Below are 16,533 nucleotides of genomic sequence, written 5' to 3' on the forward strand. Positions count from 1 at the left end.
GGAAAACATGATTGTTGCTCTAGGCGTTCTATTCTATGTCCTGCCTTAGCTGGGTCTTGCTTTGCATCTGCTTTTTTGTTTCTTCTATCCCCTCGCTCTCTTTCCCTGAGTCTCCCCAGGCTAGAATCACATCTGTTTTCTAGCCTCTGCCCCCTCATTGTGGAGCAGATGGGAGAAGAGCAAGTGCTCAGCCGGAAGAGCTGGGCTTTGTACTCAGATTTGTTCTGGGGACTGACCATAAGCCGTGTATCTCAGAGATGGAGCACTTCTAGCTCCCTCGGAGGTACCAGAGTGCTTATGAAGTGCTCTTTGCTTATTTCTATGTTCATTGCTTTCCTTTTCTCTCAGCTAGGCTCCTTCCTTCCTTCCTTCCTTCCATCATGTACTCTTTCTTGTAGTCTGCCACTTATTAATACTATCTGCTCTCTGTCCACTTGTACTCTTCTCTAGTTTAGTTCATAGGAAGACACAACTGTAGATAAAGGAGCCAACAGCCTGAAACTTACCACTTTCATTGCGTACAAAGTCCACCATGCCTCAGACTTGAGTTTCTGTAATTCGAGTTTATTCTTTCCAAAGTGGGGCTGTTTTCGTGGTCTAACCACTAGGGTTTCTATGAACAAGAACAAATACAAAATTTTAAAAATTCCTGGATCAGAGAAAGTGTTATCTATATATTCCACGATCTGAGGAAAAATACTGATAGAAAATGAAGTAAGTGAGACTGGGAACGGTGGCTCACACCTATAATCCCAGCACTTTGGGAGGCCAAAGTGGGAGGATTTTTTTTTTTTTTTGAGACAGAGTCTCTCTCTGTTGCCGGGGCTAGAGTGCCATGGCGTCAGCCTAGCTCACAGCAACCTCAAACTCCTGGGCTCAAGTGATCCTCCTACCTCAGCCTCCTGAGTATCTGGGACTACAGATACATGGACAACACCCAGCTAATTTTTCTATTTTTAGCAGAGACGGGGTCTCACTCTTGCTCAGGCTGATCTTGAACTACTGAACTCAAGCAATCCTTTCGCCTTGGCCTCCCAGAGTGCTAGGATTACAGGCGTGAGCCACTGAGAGGCCAGAAACCAAGATTCTTAACATAAGGTTAAATAAAGACAAAAGACAAAATAAGGCTGGCCCCTTCCTACATGAAGCTCCTGTACATTTGAAAAGAATTTGGAAAGTTATGAATTCCTCAACTTTTTATAACCCTAAGACAACCAGCCTTCCTCTTGAATAAAACTTATATAGTGGCCAGGCATGGTGGCTCACGCCTGTAATCCTAGCACTCTAGGAGGCAGAGGCGGGCGGATTGCTCGAAGTCAAGAGTTCGAAACCAGCCTGAGCAAGAACGAGACCCCATCTCTACTATAAATAGAAAGAAATTAATTGGCCAACTAATATATATAGAAAAAATTAGCCGGGCATGGTGGTGCATGCCTGTAGTCCCAGCTACTCGGGAGGCTGAGGCAGGAGGATCGCTTGAGCCCAGGAGTTTGAGGTTGCTGTGAGCTAGGCTGACGCCATGGCACTCACTCTAGCCTGAGCAACAAAGCAAGATTCAACAACTCATATAGTGTCTGTGTTTGCTTGGTTGTGAAAATAAATAGGATATTCTTGGGGGAGGGGGGAAATAGAATCTGAATGTGTGGGTCAAGAAGGAGGCAGAGAAGAAAAAGAAACACAGGGATACAAAGGAATTTGCTAGTGTTGAGAAGATGAATATTGAAAAAGAACGAGGCCAGGTGTGGTAGCTCACACCTGTAATCCTAGCACTCTGGGAGGCCGAGGTGAGAGGATCACTTGAACTCAGGAGTTGAGACCAGCCTGGGCAACATGGTGGGACCACGCCTCTACAAAAACATAGAAAAATTAACTGGAAGTGGTGGGGCACACCTGTAGTCCCAGCTACTCGGGAGGCTGAGGCAGGAGGATTGCTTGAGCCCAGGAGTTTGAGGTTGCTGTGAGCGAGGCTGACGCCACTGCACTCTAGCTGGGGCAACAGAGTGACACTTTGCCTCAAAAAAAAGAAAAGAAAAGAAAAGAAAAGAAAAGAAAAGAAAAGAAAAGAAAAGAGAAAAGAAAAGAAAAGAAAAGAAAAGAAAAGAAAAGAAAAGAAAAGAAAAGAAAAGAAAAGAAAAGAAAAAAGTGAAAAAGGGTAATGAAGGAATGATTCAAATAAGGAAGATCTCCAGAGAAGGACACAGATTCTGGTAATGTGCAGTCAAACACTCCAAGGACGAAGGGGAACTATTTAGGTAAGAAGGAAACCCAGGGAAAAAAAGAGGGCTGGGGCCGGACTGTGAGAGCAGGGAAAATAGGCTGATGGAAGAACAGCTTACATCAGCTTGGGCCAGCGGTTCTAGAGAGCAGCAAGATCTCTCGCCAGTGTGGTCATAAGCTTTGGAATGAGGGTGTGAGCGGCTGCAAATTCCCATCTCCCTCTTCATTCCAGCCTCATTGTAACAAGCATTCGACTGGCTTCTCTCTCTCTCCTTCTCCTCGCTCTCCCTCATCTCATTGTTTGAGTAGGCCAAGTCTGAAGTCCTTCCCAGGGCGTGGCTCTGTGCATCCTACTCTCCAGCCAAAGTCAGAACAGCATAAGGGGAGAGACACACAGTCAGCAGCCAAAGGACTCGGTGGAAAGAACAGAGCACCGTAGACAGTGAGTTAACTTGGTTATATAAAACCCTAAATAGCGGGAAGGTGTGTGTGTGTGTGAGAGAGAGAGAGTGTGTGTGTGTGTGTGTGTGGTGTGTTGAAGGGCTGGAGAGGGACAGTGGGGAATGTCACCAAACTTAGACTTGCTCAGACTCCCAACTATCCATGAAATTCAAATGAGAAGAGACACCAAGATGAGCAGATGATACAAAAGAGGAAGATTAGACATGAGCGGTGAAAGGGGCCACAGGGAAGGGACAAATATGGACCATTTGGAATATGAAATTTCCTCTGACTTGGTAGGAAAGAGTAATAAGATCTAGAATAATGATAAGTGACCAAAGAACAGAATTGAGGGAGAAATGAATGTTGGTGAAAAGGTAAGAAAAGAGAGGAAGGGTTCGAGTCATAAGGGGAAATCAAGAAAGCTCCTGGGGAGACAAGAGACAGGGGACCCGAGACATCTTTCCCGGCCCCACACTGCTGATGTGGCCCTGAGCATCACATTCTCCGCTCTCCCACCGCCCCATCAGGAATGCTGCTCTTGGGACCCAAGGTGCTGCTGCTCCTCACTGCTCTTCTCATCCCCGCTGGTGAGTTCTTACCTCTATCCTTTTCTCCCTCGAGTGTCAGCGCCGCCGCTATGTGTGTAGGGGGGTCCCTGCTAGAAGGGGGGATGGAACGAGGTTGAAGGGGAATGGGAGGAGAGATGCTTGGTATTGGGCTCCAGAATTGCTAGTAAAGAGAAGAAAAGAATAGATTTCGTGTCAAAGAAAAAAGGTCAGGAATGTGACTAGACCTCAGATTTGGGAAAAGGCATCCTGAGAATTGAGAAACTAAGATACACACAAATGTATATTCACCACCCTAAGCGGGTCACACGTGTAAAATATACAAGTAAACAAATACCAAAGGGAAAAGGAGCTAATATACTGGGACTTGCCTGATAAGAAACTGGACCAAATTTAAATCTTGAACAAAAACAGTGGGAATATATACACCAACACCTAACAAATACTAGCACCGGCCTACACACAATTATATTCATGTGCACACAAAAAATATACCCCATACCTACACACAAAAGAAAAATGATCTTCACAGACTTCCAAGATTCTAGCTAGAACATTGGCCACAGAAAGTGAACCTAAGACTTTAAAGATATCCTCTTCTATTTTTTTCTTCCTTCTGACAGATATGGCTGAAAAAGAATTCTGCTTTGTTCAGCTGGGGGAAGGCTGCGGGCATAGAAGGGCAGGTGGGCCCCTATGTGGGACAGGACCCCACTGCGGGCTGGGAATGAGGGCAAGGCGGCCTCCTGGGCCAGGGCTTAGCAGACCAGGGCTTTGTTCTCAGGGACTTGTCTTTCTGGACTGTTTCTATTTCTACCCGTTTTGTGCATAGCACTAACGGTCTGAGTAATTTTGTATTGAACTATATAGGAATAAAACTTTATCTTTGGATAAAGTACAACCATTTGCCCATCATTTTCTGGTTCATGTCACAAAAGGATTCTTGGGTACAGAGCTGCAGTCACTCACATCCTTTTTCTCCTTCCTTCGCTGCAGACTGGATACCCCTGGGAGCCAATGGCCAGCGAGGAGGTAGGTGAGCCCTTGCATATACGGGCTCTGTTGGGTTCTTATCAGGATAATGTAGATGAACAGACGTACAGACTCTGCCCTATGACAGGGCGGTACGTAGCCAAGTTTTGAGAAACAGGATCTACTTCACCAGTTTCCACAATCCCATCATGCCATTTATAAAACCTCCTTGTCTGTTTTTTTTCACTGCGGAAACACCTTTCCTGAGACTTCCCATCTCTTGTTTCCACTCTCCTCGTCACATCTCTTATCTCACTCAGAAGATGCCCGCTAATCCCTACAGAAAGCATTTTTTTTAACGCTTGTAACTGTGGAAAAATGAAAATTCAAAGACAGGGTAGGAGCTTATCTCAGTATATGGGAAATTGTGGTGTGACTAGGCAGAACCTAGAAGTTTTGGCTCCTAAAGAATCACTTCCTTCAGTTTGACGAAGAAAACTCCACCCTGCCTCAAGGCATTCACATAATTATAATTTATCTCTTTACTTCTCCCAACCCAGGAGACTTAGAAGACAGAGCACTGTCGTATGCAACCCATTAATGGGTCATAGCATCAATTTTAGTGGGCCACAACTGGTATTTTTTTAATGAATTAAGATAGACTAAAATAAATATGTCAGAGTGCATCGCATTCGTTTGGCAAAAGTAAAGTATTATTTCATGAAACTTGTTTCATATTTACAGCTGTGTATACTGGGGCACAACACAATGAGTCCTAGTACAGAAGTTAAAAACATAGAAATAAAACCATTTTTTCTCCAAGTTAAAAATATCTGAATCCCCAAGTTTCTGAACCTAGTTCAAATTCCAGCACAAGCAAAACTAAACATCTGAATTCATTTCTCTGGGCTAGTTAAGGACCAGGCTTGTTTTATGACTTAGGATGCTTTTCTAAGAGAAATGTGGTAAATTACAATGAAAATGTCTTAAGATTTCTTTCCAGGCTGGCGTGGTGGCTCACGCCTGTAATCCTAGCACTCTGGGAGGCCAAGGCGGGCTCAAGGTCAGGAGTTCGAAACCAGCCTGAGCAAAAGCGAGACCCCCCCCATCTCTACTAAAAATAGAAAGAAATTTATTGGCCAACTAAAAATATATAGAAAAATTAGCTGGGCATGGTGGCGCATGCCTGTAATCCCAGCTACTCGGGAGGCTGAGGCAGAAGGATCACTCAAGCCCAGGAGTTTGAGGTTGCTGTGAGCTAGGCTGACGCCACGGCACTCACTCTAGCCTGGACAACAAAGTGAGAGTGTCTTAAAAAAAAAGATTTCTTTCCAGAGAACTTCATGAATCCTAGATAAAACATTTATATGGTGGTAGCTCTTGGAGAAGATGGTTGCACAGAATCGTGTACAGAAAAGCAGTGCTCTGCCCTGTAATCCCAAAGACATGGCTGGGTACACTCTCAACCCCCCTGTCCTTGCATTGCTTCGCTCCTGCTCTGTGAGTGGCTGGCCAGGAATGTGGCTGGGGCTCTGGAGAAGGGAAACCGGGAAGGATTGGGCTACACCCTGGAGAGGCTCCGGTCCTCTCTTACAGTTTCTGGAATGATTCTGGTCAGTGGTTTTTCACATACCCTGCGGGATTGGAACGGACTTAGATTCCTTTTGTTAAAAATTATTCTGAGGAAAGAAAGCTCATAACCAATGTTAAAGGTAAAAAGGCTCTTGTGTCAGACTTGGTGACTTTCTATCTGAAATTTGGGAAAAAAGGATGGAGGAAGCAGTGGAAACTCCTATGAAATGCTTTATTTGTGTTTTGCCTTTGTTCTCATCAGATACAGAGCTGACATTTAGAATCTGAAGTTTAAAAAAGTCAAAGCAAACTATGTGAATTTGCTGCCCCCTAGTGGGTGAAATAGATTATGAATGTGAGCTATTTATACTGGAGAGCAATTGCAGATGGAATACTTGTTAAATATTCAAGGGTTATTTGTTAAGAGGGTGGATTTCAGGTGCTTTTATCACACACACATACAAAGGAAACTATGTGAGGAGATAGATAGGTTCATTTGCTTGACTGGTTGACTGTAGTAATTGTTTTACTTTGTGTATGTATCTCAAAACATCATATATATACCTTAAATATATACGATGACATTTATATATGAGGCCAGGAATGGTGGCTCATGCCTATAATCCTAGCACTTTGGGAGGCTGAGGCAGGAGGATCACTTGAGATGAGGAATTCGAGACCAGCCTGGGTAACATCGTAAGACCCTGTTTCTACAAAAAATAGAAAAAAGCAGTTGAGCATGGTGGCAGGCCTTTGTAGTCCCAACTATTTAATATTTGGGAGGCTGAGGCAGGAAGATTGCTTGAGCCTAGGAGTTTGAGGTTGCTGTGAGCTACGATGACTTCATTGCACTCAACACTGGACAATACAGCAAGACCCTATCTCAAAAAAAAATGTATATATGAATTAAAAAATAAAAGTAAATGCTAAGGCTGCTTTGTTATTTTGCTTTTCAAAATAGAGACAATTTGTTTCAGGATGTTTTGTTATTTACAGTTTCAGATACAGTTTCCTCAATTTGTCCCAACAGAATCTAACCTTAAGACCTGAACCATTGGCCGGGCGCGGTAGCTCCTGCCTGTAATCCTAGCATTCTGGGAGGCCAAGGCGGGCAGATTGCTCAAGGTCGGGAGTTTGAAACCAGCCTGAGCAAGAGCGAGACCCCATCTCTACTATAAATAGAAAGAAATTAATTGGCCAACTAATATATTTAGAAAAAATTAGCCGGGCATGGTGGCGCATGCCTGTAGTCCCAGCTACTCAGGAGTCTGAGGCAGAGGATTGCTTGAGCCCAGGAGTTTGAGGTTGCTGTGAGCTAGGTTGATGCCACGGCACTCACTCTAGCCTGGGCAACAAAGTGAGACTCCGTCTCAAAAAATAAAAAAGACCTGAACCATTTTTATGTTTCTCCTCTTGCCTTTATTTTCCCATGATAAAATACAAAGCATTCTCTACTTAAATTGGCATTTTCCCTTGTCTCTCTTCACCTCACATCTCAATGAGCATCAGAAAAACATCAACATCATCTTTTGTGAATGCTCTTGTATATAAACATATTAGCAAATTCATATCCAATATTATATCAGAATTATAAATGTCAAAGTCACAATGTCTTTGGTATAGCCAATTTTCATTTTAAATACATATTGCAAAGCGTCATTAATCTGGTGTGATTATTGTAAACAAGCAAGGAAAAACAATAGTCAATTCTCTGTTGGGCACTATGCTAGACAATTTCACTTACTGGGAATGCAAGGGTGGGAGGGAGACAGAGAATGCTCAGAAAATGTTTTCTGACTTCTTTTTTTTCAGATGATGTGACTCAAGCGACTCAAGAAACATTCACAGACGATCCTAGTAAGTTACCTTTTTTTGTTCATTTGTTTGCTCTCATATTGGGAATGGAGAGATTGAGGGTGATGTCTACACAAAGAGAAATAAAGACTAGAAAAGAGCTGGTGGACACTCCGAGCCCATACTGAGCTCTGTTGTCCATCTTAGATGCCAGCCTCTCTGTACACGTGCCCAATCTTATAATCTCTTCCATTTCGTTCTGTGACAGTCCCTTATTTACCCAACAGTCCACATGCCTTCACTTCAATCTTCTTGTCTCCTTTTATTTTTTTATTTTTATTTTTTTTTAGCATTTAAAATTATTTATTTATTTATTTATTTCGGCATATTATGGGGGTACAGATTTTAAGGTTTCAATAAATGCCCATTTCCCCCCCTTCTTGTCTCCTTTTAGATCGTCATCCCTTTGTCCTGCTTCTCTGAGGTACCTTTCCCACCTGCTTTTCTCATTCCCTATTGTGTGTCTTTGCAGATCTGGTGAACGATCCCCCTACAGATGAAACAGGTAAGTTTTACTGGAGTTCTTTAAAAAATGACATGATTCATGTTAATATTCAGAATATTTATTCCAGCTCTTAAATTCATCCTATATTTTTATTGCTGGCTGGAGGGGTTGTGGGAATGTTGTTGTTCAGTGACAGTGGGATAAAAAGAAAGAGAGGCCTTCTAGTCCTCTAAAGAAAGGGAACAGGTGGGGCATGGTGGCTCACGCCTGTAATCCTAACACTCTGGGTGGCCGAGGCAGGCAGATAGTTTGAGCTCAGGAGTTCGAGACCAGCCTGAGCAAGACCGAGACCCCATCTCTACTAAAAATAGAAAGAAATTAATTGGCCAACTAAAAATATATAGAAAAAATTAGCCAGGAGTGGTGGCGCATGCCTGTAGTCCCAGCTACCTGGGAGGCTGAGGCAGGAGGATTGCTTTAGCCCAGGAGTTTGAGGTTGCTATGAGCGAGGCTGATGCCACGGCACTCTAGTCTGGGCAACAGAGTGAGACTCTGTCTCAAAAAAAAAAAAAAAAAAAAAAGGAACAAAGTGGATTAATAGTGAAAATAAGGCATAGATAATAAAGGCTTCCAAAAATTAGTCAAATGTCAAAAGGACTAATATTCCTCAAAGCATATTCACAATTACTTCGATTAATTCTATACCCTTGTACATAAAACACAAACCAGCCATAGCCTTGCCCTTGCCCTTGCCCTGGTATCTCCCTTCCTCTTCTTCCCACTCTGCCTTCCCCCTCGCAGTTTAAAGCCTCCTCACGCCTGCTGTTTGTGTCTTTGCAGTTCTGGCTGATGTCGAGCCGGCCACAGATGACTCGGGTGAGTTCAGGTCTGCAGGGCCACCAGGGCCATTCTGGGTTTTCCCCGGAGCCCATTACAGATGGCAGTGCAGCTACCAAAGGATCCTAAATAGACAGGACGACACCTTATGCATAACATTCCTCCAATGTTTCCGTTTAACTATGACATTCTTAAACCCTTAACAAGCAGGAACTGTGTTAGGTGTTTGATACACAAAATAGCACTATAAGATCTTTCTCTTAAAGTTTCCAAGACTTGGTGGGTAAAAGTAAGACAAAGATTTAAACAAATGTTTGGGAAGATAAAAGGAAGTTTTCTAGAAGTAATGCTTCCACTGAATCTTAAAAGAAGAATTGCAGCAAACAGGGAGTTGGAGGAAGGGATGGGCACTCCAGCCAGAGGGAACATGTTCAAAGATGGGAGAGTGAAGGATAGCTTGGCACATGTGGGAAACTGAGTTTCTTTAATGGCTGGGGGGAAAGATATAAGGAACAAGTTGTAGGAAGTGAGAAAAGGAGAGGGAAGCTAGATTATTTTTAACAAATAGTTATTGAGAGCCTACTAGGTACCAGTGATATAAAGGTGAATAAAACTGATTTTCTTCTACTAGATGCCTTTTGTATAAAGGACAAGATAGACAAACAGATAGCTTTATTCAATTTCACAGAATTCTACAATCAGGATAAGAGAAACAAACTATGAAAGACACAGAAAGAGTTCTTGACTAGAATTGAGTGTTAGGAGTTAGGAAAGGTTTTTCCAGAGGGGATATTGACCAAGTTGCTTCCCAAAAGACAGGTAGAAGTGAACAGAATGGGGAAGAGCCTTCAGGTAAAGAAAACAATGTGGGCAAAAGTCATAGGATGAAGCCGGGCGCGGTGGCTCACGCCTGTAATCCTAGCACTCTGGGAGGCTGAGGCGGGTGGATTGCTCAAGGTCAGGAGTTCAAAACCAGCCTGAGCGAGAGCGAGACCCCGTCTCTACCATAAAAATAGAAAGAAATTAATTGGCCAACTAATATAAATCAGCCGGGCATGGTGGCTCGTGCCTGTAGTCCCAGCTACTCGGGAGGCTGAGGCAGGAGGATCGCTTGAGCCCAGGAGTTTGAGGTTGCTGTGAGCTAGGCTGACGCCACGGCACTCACTCTAGCCTAGGCAAGAAAGTGAGACTCTGTCTCAAAAAAAAAAAAAAAAAAAAAAAGTCATGGGATGGAAATGAAAAGTAGTCAGACAGAAGTTTATGCAAGGGAAGTTTCTGATTAGAGCCACTGGGGAGATCGCACTCCGCCTGCCCTGCCATGCCCCAGGGCAACGTGGAGAGATGATTTGATCACCATCGGCCTAGAATCTAGAAAACCAATAGCAAGAATGCTGTTGCAGTATGCCCAGTAAAAGATGACGGCCTGAACCAAGGTAGAGACAGTGAGAATCAAATGTGCGCTATGAAGGAGAGGGGACTGTTGAAATGATGCCCAGGTTTCTAGATGTGGCTATTGCGTGGATGGTGATGCCGTTCACTGAGGAACAGGCTGAGTTGGTAAAGGGAAAGATAATTAAGTTAGAGAGACACTGAATTTGAACGATTGCTGGAAAATCCAAGAGCTCTTCCATAAAAAGGCAGTTGAAGGGAGGAAGGAGGGCAAGGGCAATATACGTAACCTTAACATTTGTACCCCCATAGTATCCTAGAAAAATAAATAAATAAAATACAAAAAAAAAAAAGACAGTTGAATTTATATAGGTCTCAAGTTTGGGAGAGAGATCAGAAGCATAGATTTGGGAATTAATAGCACATAAACCTGCCTTGAAACCATGGGGTAGATGAAATTACCTAGCACACTTCCTGGTATTGTATCCACAGTGACTTTTCCAGTGACGTTTCCCCAGATAACTCCTCTGCCTCATCTAGTCATCTAACTCTTGACCTGCTCTCCATTCTGTGAACAAGCCCATCATTAAACTTGCCCTTAGCTTAGGTCTAGCTATCGATACGACCCTCGCTGTTCTTTACGCAACAACTTCTATCAAAGAACTCATGAAGATGTATTTAATATACAAAATTTTTTCCTTATGAGAAAGAGCATCTACAGGATAATAGTTGTTTCTCTTCTTAGCTCTAGAAGAAGCTTTTCTGGACATATGGCTCTTTGCCTTGTGCTCCTAACTAAATTTGCTTCTTGTCAACAACACAAAGATTTTCACGTTACAATGAATTTCTCAACTCCCTGGGAGAGAAAGGAGAAAGAAAAAAATACCAACCTGCCTCCTAAATCCCTTCAATTTTGTGGATAAAATCGGCCCAATATGGGTTTTCTTTTAGAAGTTGCTAAGAGTTATTAACTCATTTGTTTCCTATTTATGGGCACCCCAAGCTGGCCCCAAGTGAGGCAAGGTGACAGTTACAAAGGTAGTGACTTCTAGAAGTGGTAATAACTGAATAAAATTTCTGCTTTTCAGCCTTGCCCAATGCTAAAAATACCACAGCAGGTATGATTATTTCTTGAATGCCTTTTTCTTAAGTCTTTTTATTCTTCCTGTGGATTCCTTACCTCCTTATTCCTTGGAGGATACTTGGTACATCTTCTAGTTTACTTCCAATTCTTTCTCAAAGAGTATTAGTGCCCTTCACTTCCCCATTCCTTTTTATTTTTTAAATGAGCTCCTGTCCTAAAAGTCATGGGGAAAGGATGGAACCAGTGTTCCGTGGTCCCTAAACAGCCCTCTCCCTACACTACCTTTGGGCTTTATTTGGTGGCTAATAGATTGGGAACTAAAATTAACTTGACTACAAGGACTCCACTGTACCATAGATGTCACGGTTAAAATTGCTTTTCCCAATGCATTGATAATTCTGGTGTACAGTGAGGGTTGAAAACTGCTGGAACGGAGAAGCAGTGACCTGCTTTAGAATTCTTATTCTTCAGAATGAAATTATCAGCATTTCTATTTTATATTTCCTATTGGATAATCTTAGAAAGACTTTTTTCCTGGAAGTGCCCGCAGAGATTATTTTATCCACTTCTGCTTCCTGGTAGGGAAGCACCTAAATTTCATGTAGTTAATTTCCCCTTGCTCTGCTTTTGGTTAGCAGGAAGGACATGCCTCAGTTTATACTGGTTCTCTGTGGAGACTATTGTGTATATTTTTTCCCACCCCCTCTCTGCTTCCCCATCACTTTCATCCTTCGTTGATGCTGCTCCTATGTGGACCTCCCTATTTTTTGTGTTGGGCTTCTTCAGAGTGCCGGGATGAGAAATTTGCTTGCACAAGACTCTACTCCGTGCATCGGCCAGTCAAACAATGTGTCCATCAGTTATGCTTCACCAGGTAAGGGATTCCAGAATGCTCAGAGAGCATCTACCATGGTCGTGTTTTGGCGTTAGTGATTATTTAATGAGCACCCACCAAGGAGTTGCAATCTTTGGTTTTTAGCACAACCCTCCTAGGGATTCCTGAAGGTACCAGCTAGAACCTGAAGTCTGGTTGAAGTAAACAGAGAATAGACCAAATAATAGACACTAGAAGGCAAGTGAAGGTGAGGGCTTGAGGAAGGAGGGTCACAAGGGAAACTCTGCTATGTTCAATTTATTACCTGATGGAAAGAGCCTGGAGCAAAAGACCCAACTCTGGAGGTAGAAAACAGTGGGGACCAGTATTAAGCTTGACTCTAGGCCGGGCGCGGTGACTCACGCCTATAGTCCTAGCTCACTGGGAGGCCGAGGCGGGCGGATTGCTCGAGTTCAGGAGTTCGAAACCAGCCTGAGCAAGAGCGAGACCCCCGTCTCTACTATAAATGGAAAGAAATTAATTGGCCAACTAAAAATATATACAAAAAATTAGCCGGGCATGGTGGCGCATGCCTGTAGTCCCAGCTACTCGGGAGGCTAAGGCAGGAGGATTGCTTGAGCCCAGGAGTTTGAGGTTGCTATGAGCTAGGCTGATGCCACGGCACTCACTCTAGCCTGGACAACAAATCGAGACTCTGTCTCAAAAAAAAAAAAAAACTTGACTCTAGGAAGAGTGTGCAAAATGTCACAAAGAATAATTAATACCATTCCATTTCCTACGTTCCATTGGGGGGAAAAAAAGGAAGTCTGAAATACTTAAGGAAATCCAGTTGGGGAAGAACGGATAGAAGAGAGTGGGGAATACAAGTGTTGAAGAGGCATCCTAGGCTAGGCATGGTGGCTTGCGCCTGTAATCCCAGCACTTTGGGAGGCCAAGGCAGGAGAATCGCTGGAGGCTAGGAGTTCGAGACCAGCGTGAGCAACATAGTGAAACCTCGTCTCTCCAAAAAAATAGAAAAATTAGCTGGGTGTGGTTGTGTGCGCCTGTAGTCCCAACTACTTGAGAGGCTGAGGCAGGAGGATCCCTTGAGCCTAGGAGTTTGAAGTTGCTGTGAAAAAAAAAGAAATAGAAAAAAAGAAGAGGCATCCTAGACCTAGGCTAGTTCTCCCTTTCTCCCTCTCAATTTTTTTTATCTCCTTTCTTGACCATATCATTGGAACCTGTGGCAGTTTACGACGTATGTATATCATCAACAATGAGATCTGCTCCCGTCTTGTCTGTAAGGAACATGAAGTTATGAAAGGTAAGAGGATGTCTGGGTGTTTATTGGTGAGAAGCGGTTATGACAGGGGTAATAGGGGCATGATGCTAATATATCTAGAGTCTGGCTTTGGAGGAAGACTTTAGGCTACTCCCTTAAATTCTATCAGCTCCTGCCGAAAGTTACCCCAAATAAACAATCTAAGTAAAGCTGTATGCTTAATATACAAACACAACCCTAAGAAAAGTCTCCCTAAATCCCTTTCCAACTAGATTGTAACTCCTCAACCTCTCCCACACGAGAGCTTTCGGAAGCTCTGGCTGTTTTACAGCTCACTCTGGGGTTCTGGAGAAAAGGTAAGTCAGCTCTCACAGAACAGACTTGGCTAGTCAGCAGCCATGGCCATCCCTCTGAAAAGGAAACACACACACACCTGAATTGGGCCTATAAATAAAAAATAGATGAGACATTTAGAAATAGCCTCCATTATAAACATTTCGCCAACTCCAAGAACCACTTACATTTCTTACTGTGACATTTCAGGGGTGGAGGAAGGTAGAAAGACGTTATAAGAACAATTACAAGCGTCCCAAGTGTGTGGTTACAGACCACACATGGTGGGAACAAAGACATTTCTCACCTTCCCCATGGCCGGCCCCAAATGATGGCTGCGGTTGGTGAAGACACCACAGACACGGCCACTTCTGACTCAGCAGCCAGCTCTGCGCGGAGCTCCTGAGTAAGAGCTGTAGTTGACTTCGCAGAAGGAAACTTGCGGCTCGCCCCCATCGGCCCTGCGCAGGCCACCTGCAAGGGAAGCACCTTGAGGTGAAGGATGAGTCTTTGGGACTCGAGGCACTTTCAGGTATCTCAGGGGACTTACTAAAGTTGGCCATTTGCACGTAATAAATACCTGAATGTGCACTGAATGATTGGACCTCATTTTTCTATTTAATAGATCCATCATTAGAATAATTGGGAGCTAGGTGCATAACATTTACTGGCCGCTTGTGCAAGGTACTTTGCATACGTTATTTCATTGTAATACTCACAAACACACTGTTGGGGTAGGTGTTTTAATGTTTATAGAAAGGGATCGCGAGGTTCATAAAAGTTAGGAAACTTTCTAGTAAGCAGTTAAATAAGTGATAGCGCTGAGGTTGTAACCCAGATGTTTTTCTCTTCAACCTTGTCTCTACACCACCTGCAAAGTCTTCTCCTTCCCTTAAAACAAGAGCCCTTGCTGTCTCCCTGCATTCTCCTCCCACGTGCTCTGCTTCTCTCCTAGATGAACTTTGCCGTCAGATGGCCGGTCTGCCCCCACGGAGACTCCGTCGCTCCAACTACTTCCGACTTCCTCCCTGTGAAAATGTGGATTTGCAGAGACCGAGGGCTCTGTGATCATCCAGGAACAGGAAACAAGAAGGAATGTGTAGGTGCAAGGAAGGAGAGTTTCCTTCTTCTCCAGCCATGGTCAGCTAACCCATAGACAGTATTTCTTAACCAATCTCTTAGTAATGTCCAGCTTTTACTCCTACTTTCTAATTTTTTACCCAGACTGATAACATTTATCTCATACAAATACAAAGTCTATGTATAGTATTGCATGGTTCTGCTGCTTCTCAATACCACAGACACAGTGGAATAAATGATGACCATAAGGCTTACATACAAACATTCTACATAAAATTTCAGGGGAGAATAAACTTTATGTCAATAATCTTTACCATTGAATCCGTCTGATATAGATCCTAGGGTGGAAGAAGCTATCCTTGTCTATCCTGGCTAACCATAGAACTTCATTTATTTGTCTTTCAACAGTTATCCAGGTGAACTCACCATTATTCATACTCACATGTTCCTCATTACTCTTATTTTAACTGTTTTGCTGGATTGTCCTAAATTTGCCTGGTAGGTCTTCTTTATGAGAAGGATCATGGTAATTTTTGTAGTAATAGAAGATTCTCCAACAGAACCAAGAATTATAAAATACTACTAGCAATATACAAAGAGCCAAAATGTTATCGTCTGCTAGGCTCAGACGCTGGTGCTATAGAATGAGGACTATGCCAGGTATAGAATTTAGACTCATAATTCCCCATCTAATTTTTCATGCAGTTGTCCATCAGGAAGTAGGGCTGGAAAGTAAGACTCATTTACTTACTCTATTATGGTAGTACTGGGGTTAGCCTACCTCCACAAAGCAAATTAGACAACTTAGTGTGAAACCACACCATTGGTTAAAGTTGCTGCTACTTCTTTCACCCTTACCACTTACCAAGTGCACAGTAGAGATTATCGTGCAAATGGCTTCTAGAATGTCCTGGTTTGGGGCCTAATAAGGGCATTCAGACATGAATTTTAATAGGCAGGTGGAAAGTTTACCTAATGGTTAATATGAAAGTGTAAAAGAAATACCATATTCAGACAACCCACATTCTTATCCTGGCTCTGGTTGTAACCATGTAGCCTTAGATAAGTCATTTTCCTTGATTAGGTCCTGGTTTGATTTCCTCATCTTCAAAATGAGAAGGTTAAATATATTTTAGTCCTAAGGTTTCTTTTAATTCTATGATTCTCTGGATTTAAATGCATTATTCATATTTTTGAAGCCTACATGTAATCTAATTCACCACAGTCATGTCTGTTTTACCCTAGATGGGGACAGCAGCCTACAATGTAACAGAACAAAATCCCATTATAGGGCTGGGCCCAGTGGCTCAGCCTGTAATCCTAGCAATCTGGGAGGCAGAGATGGAAGGAATGCTTGAGCTCAGGAGTTCAAGACTTTACTCTGAATAAGAGCAAGACCCTGTCTCTACTAAAAATAGAAAAATTAGCCAGGCATCATGGCATTCACCTGTAGTCCCAGCTACTCGGGAGGCTGAGGCAGGAGGATTGCTTGAGCCCAGGAGTTTGAGGTTGCTGTGAGCCACAATGATGCCACTGCACTTTAGGCTGGGTGACAGAGAGAGACCCTGTCTCAAAAAAAAAAAAAATCCCATAATAATAAGTGACAAATTATATATTATGGATACTTCTGTCTGAATAACTCAA

General features: G+C 43.0%; 1 protein-coding gene across 3 annotated transcripts; it reads left to right on the forward strand.

The window, feature by feature from the left end:
• The first annotated feature begins 2,471 nt into the window (after positions 1-2,471).
• MFAP5 (microfibril associated protein 5) lies at positions 2,472-15,202 on the forward strand. Of its 3 annotated transcripts, XM_012777605.2 has the most exons (10): positions 2,478-2,659; positions 3,189-3,248; positions 4,224-4,259; positions 7,584-7,628; positions 8,098-8,130; positions 8,911-8,946; positions 11,385-11,414; positions 12,167-12,254; positions 13,445-13,518; positions 14,765-15,202. In XM_012777605.2, exons 2-10 carry the CDS (start codon positions 3,191-3,193, stop codon positions 14,875-14,877), a joined length of 513 nt encoding a protein of 170 aa, XP_012633059.2. In that variant the 5' UTR covers positions 2,478-2,659; positions 3,189-3,190; the 3' UTR covers positions 14,878-15,202. The 3 variants fall into 3 exon arrangements, with proteins under 3 accessions (XP_012633060.2, XP_012633061.2, XP_012633059.2); XM_012777606.3 differs by lacking the exon at positions 11,385-11,414 and having other exon boundaries at positions 2,472-2,659; XM_012777607.3 differs by lacking the exon at positions 4,224-4,259 and having other exon boundaries at positions 2,472-2,659.
• The last annotated feature ends 1,331 nt before the right edge of the window (positions 15,203-16,533 follow it).

Source organism: Microcebus murinus, chromosome 10 (assembly GCF_040939455.1).
Source record: "Microcebus murinus isolate Inina chromosome 10, M.murinus_Inina_mat1.0, whole genome shotgun sequence".
In the NCBI taxonomy this organism is placed as follows: Eukaryota; Metazoa; Chordata; class Mammalia; order Primates; family Cheirogaleidae; genus Microcebus; species Microcebus murinus.

What these genes read in the sequence shown, in the direction of transcription:
- MFAP5 (XM_012777605.2), top strand. Translation starts at nt 3,191, where the DNA reads ATGCTGCTCTTGGGACCCAAGGTGCTGCTGCTCCTCACTGCTCTTCTC. An exon ending in TCCCCCTACAGATGAAACAG is followed by an intron (nt 8,131 to 8,910) that starts GTAAGTTTTACT and finishes GTGTCTTTGCAG; the next exon opens with TTCTGGCTGATGTCGAGCCG. An exon ending in CATCAGTTATGCTTCACCAG is followed by an intron (nt 12,255 to 13,444) that starts GTAAGGGATTCC and finishes AACCTGTGGCAG; the next exon opens with TTTACGACGTATGTATATCA.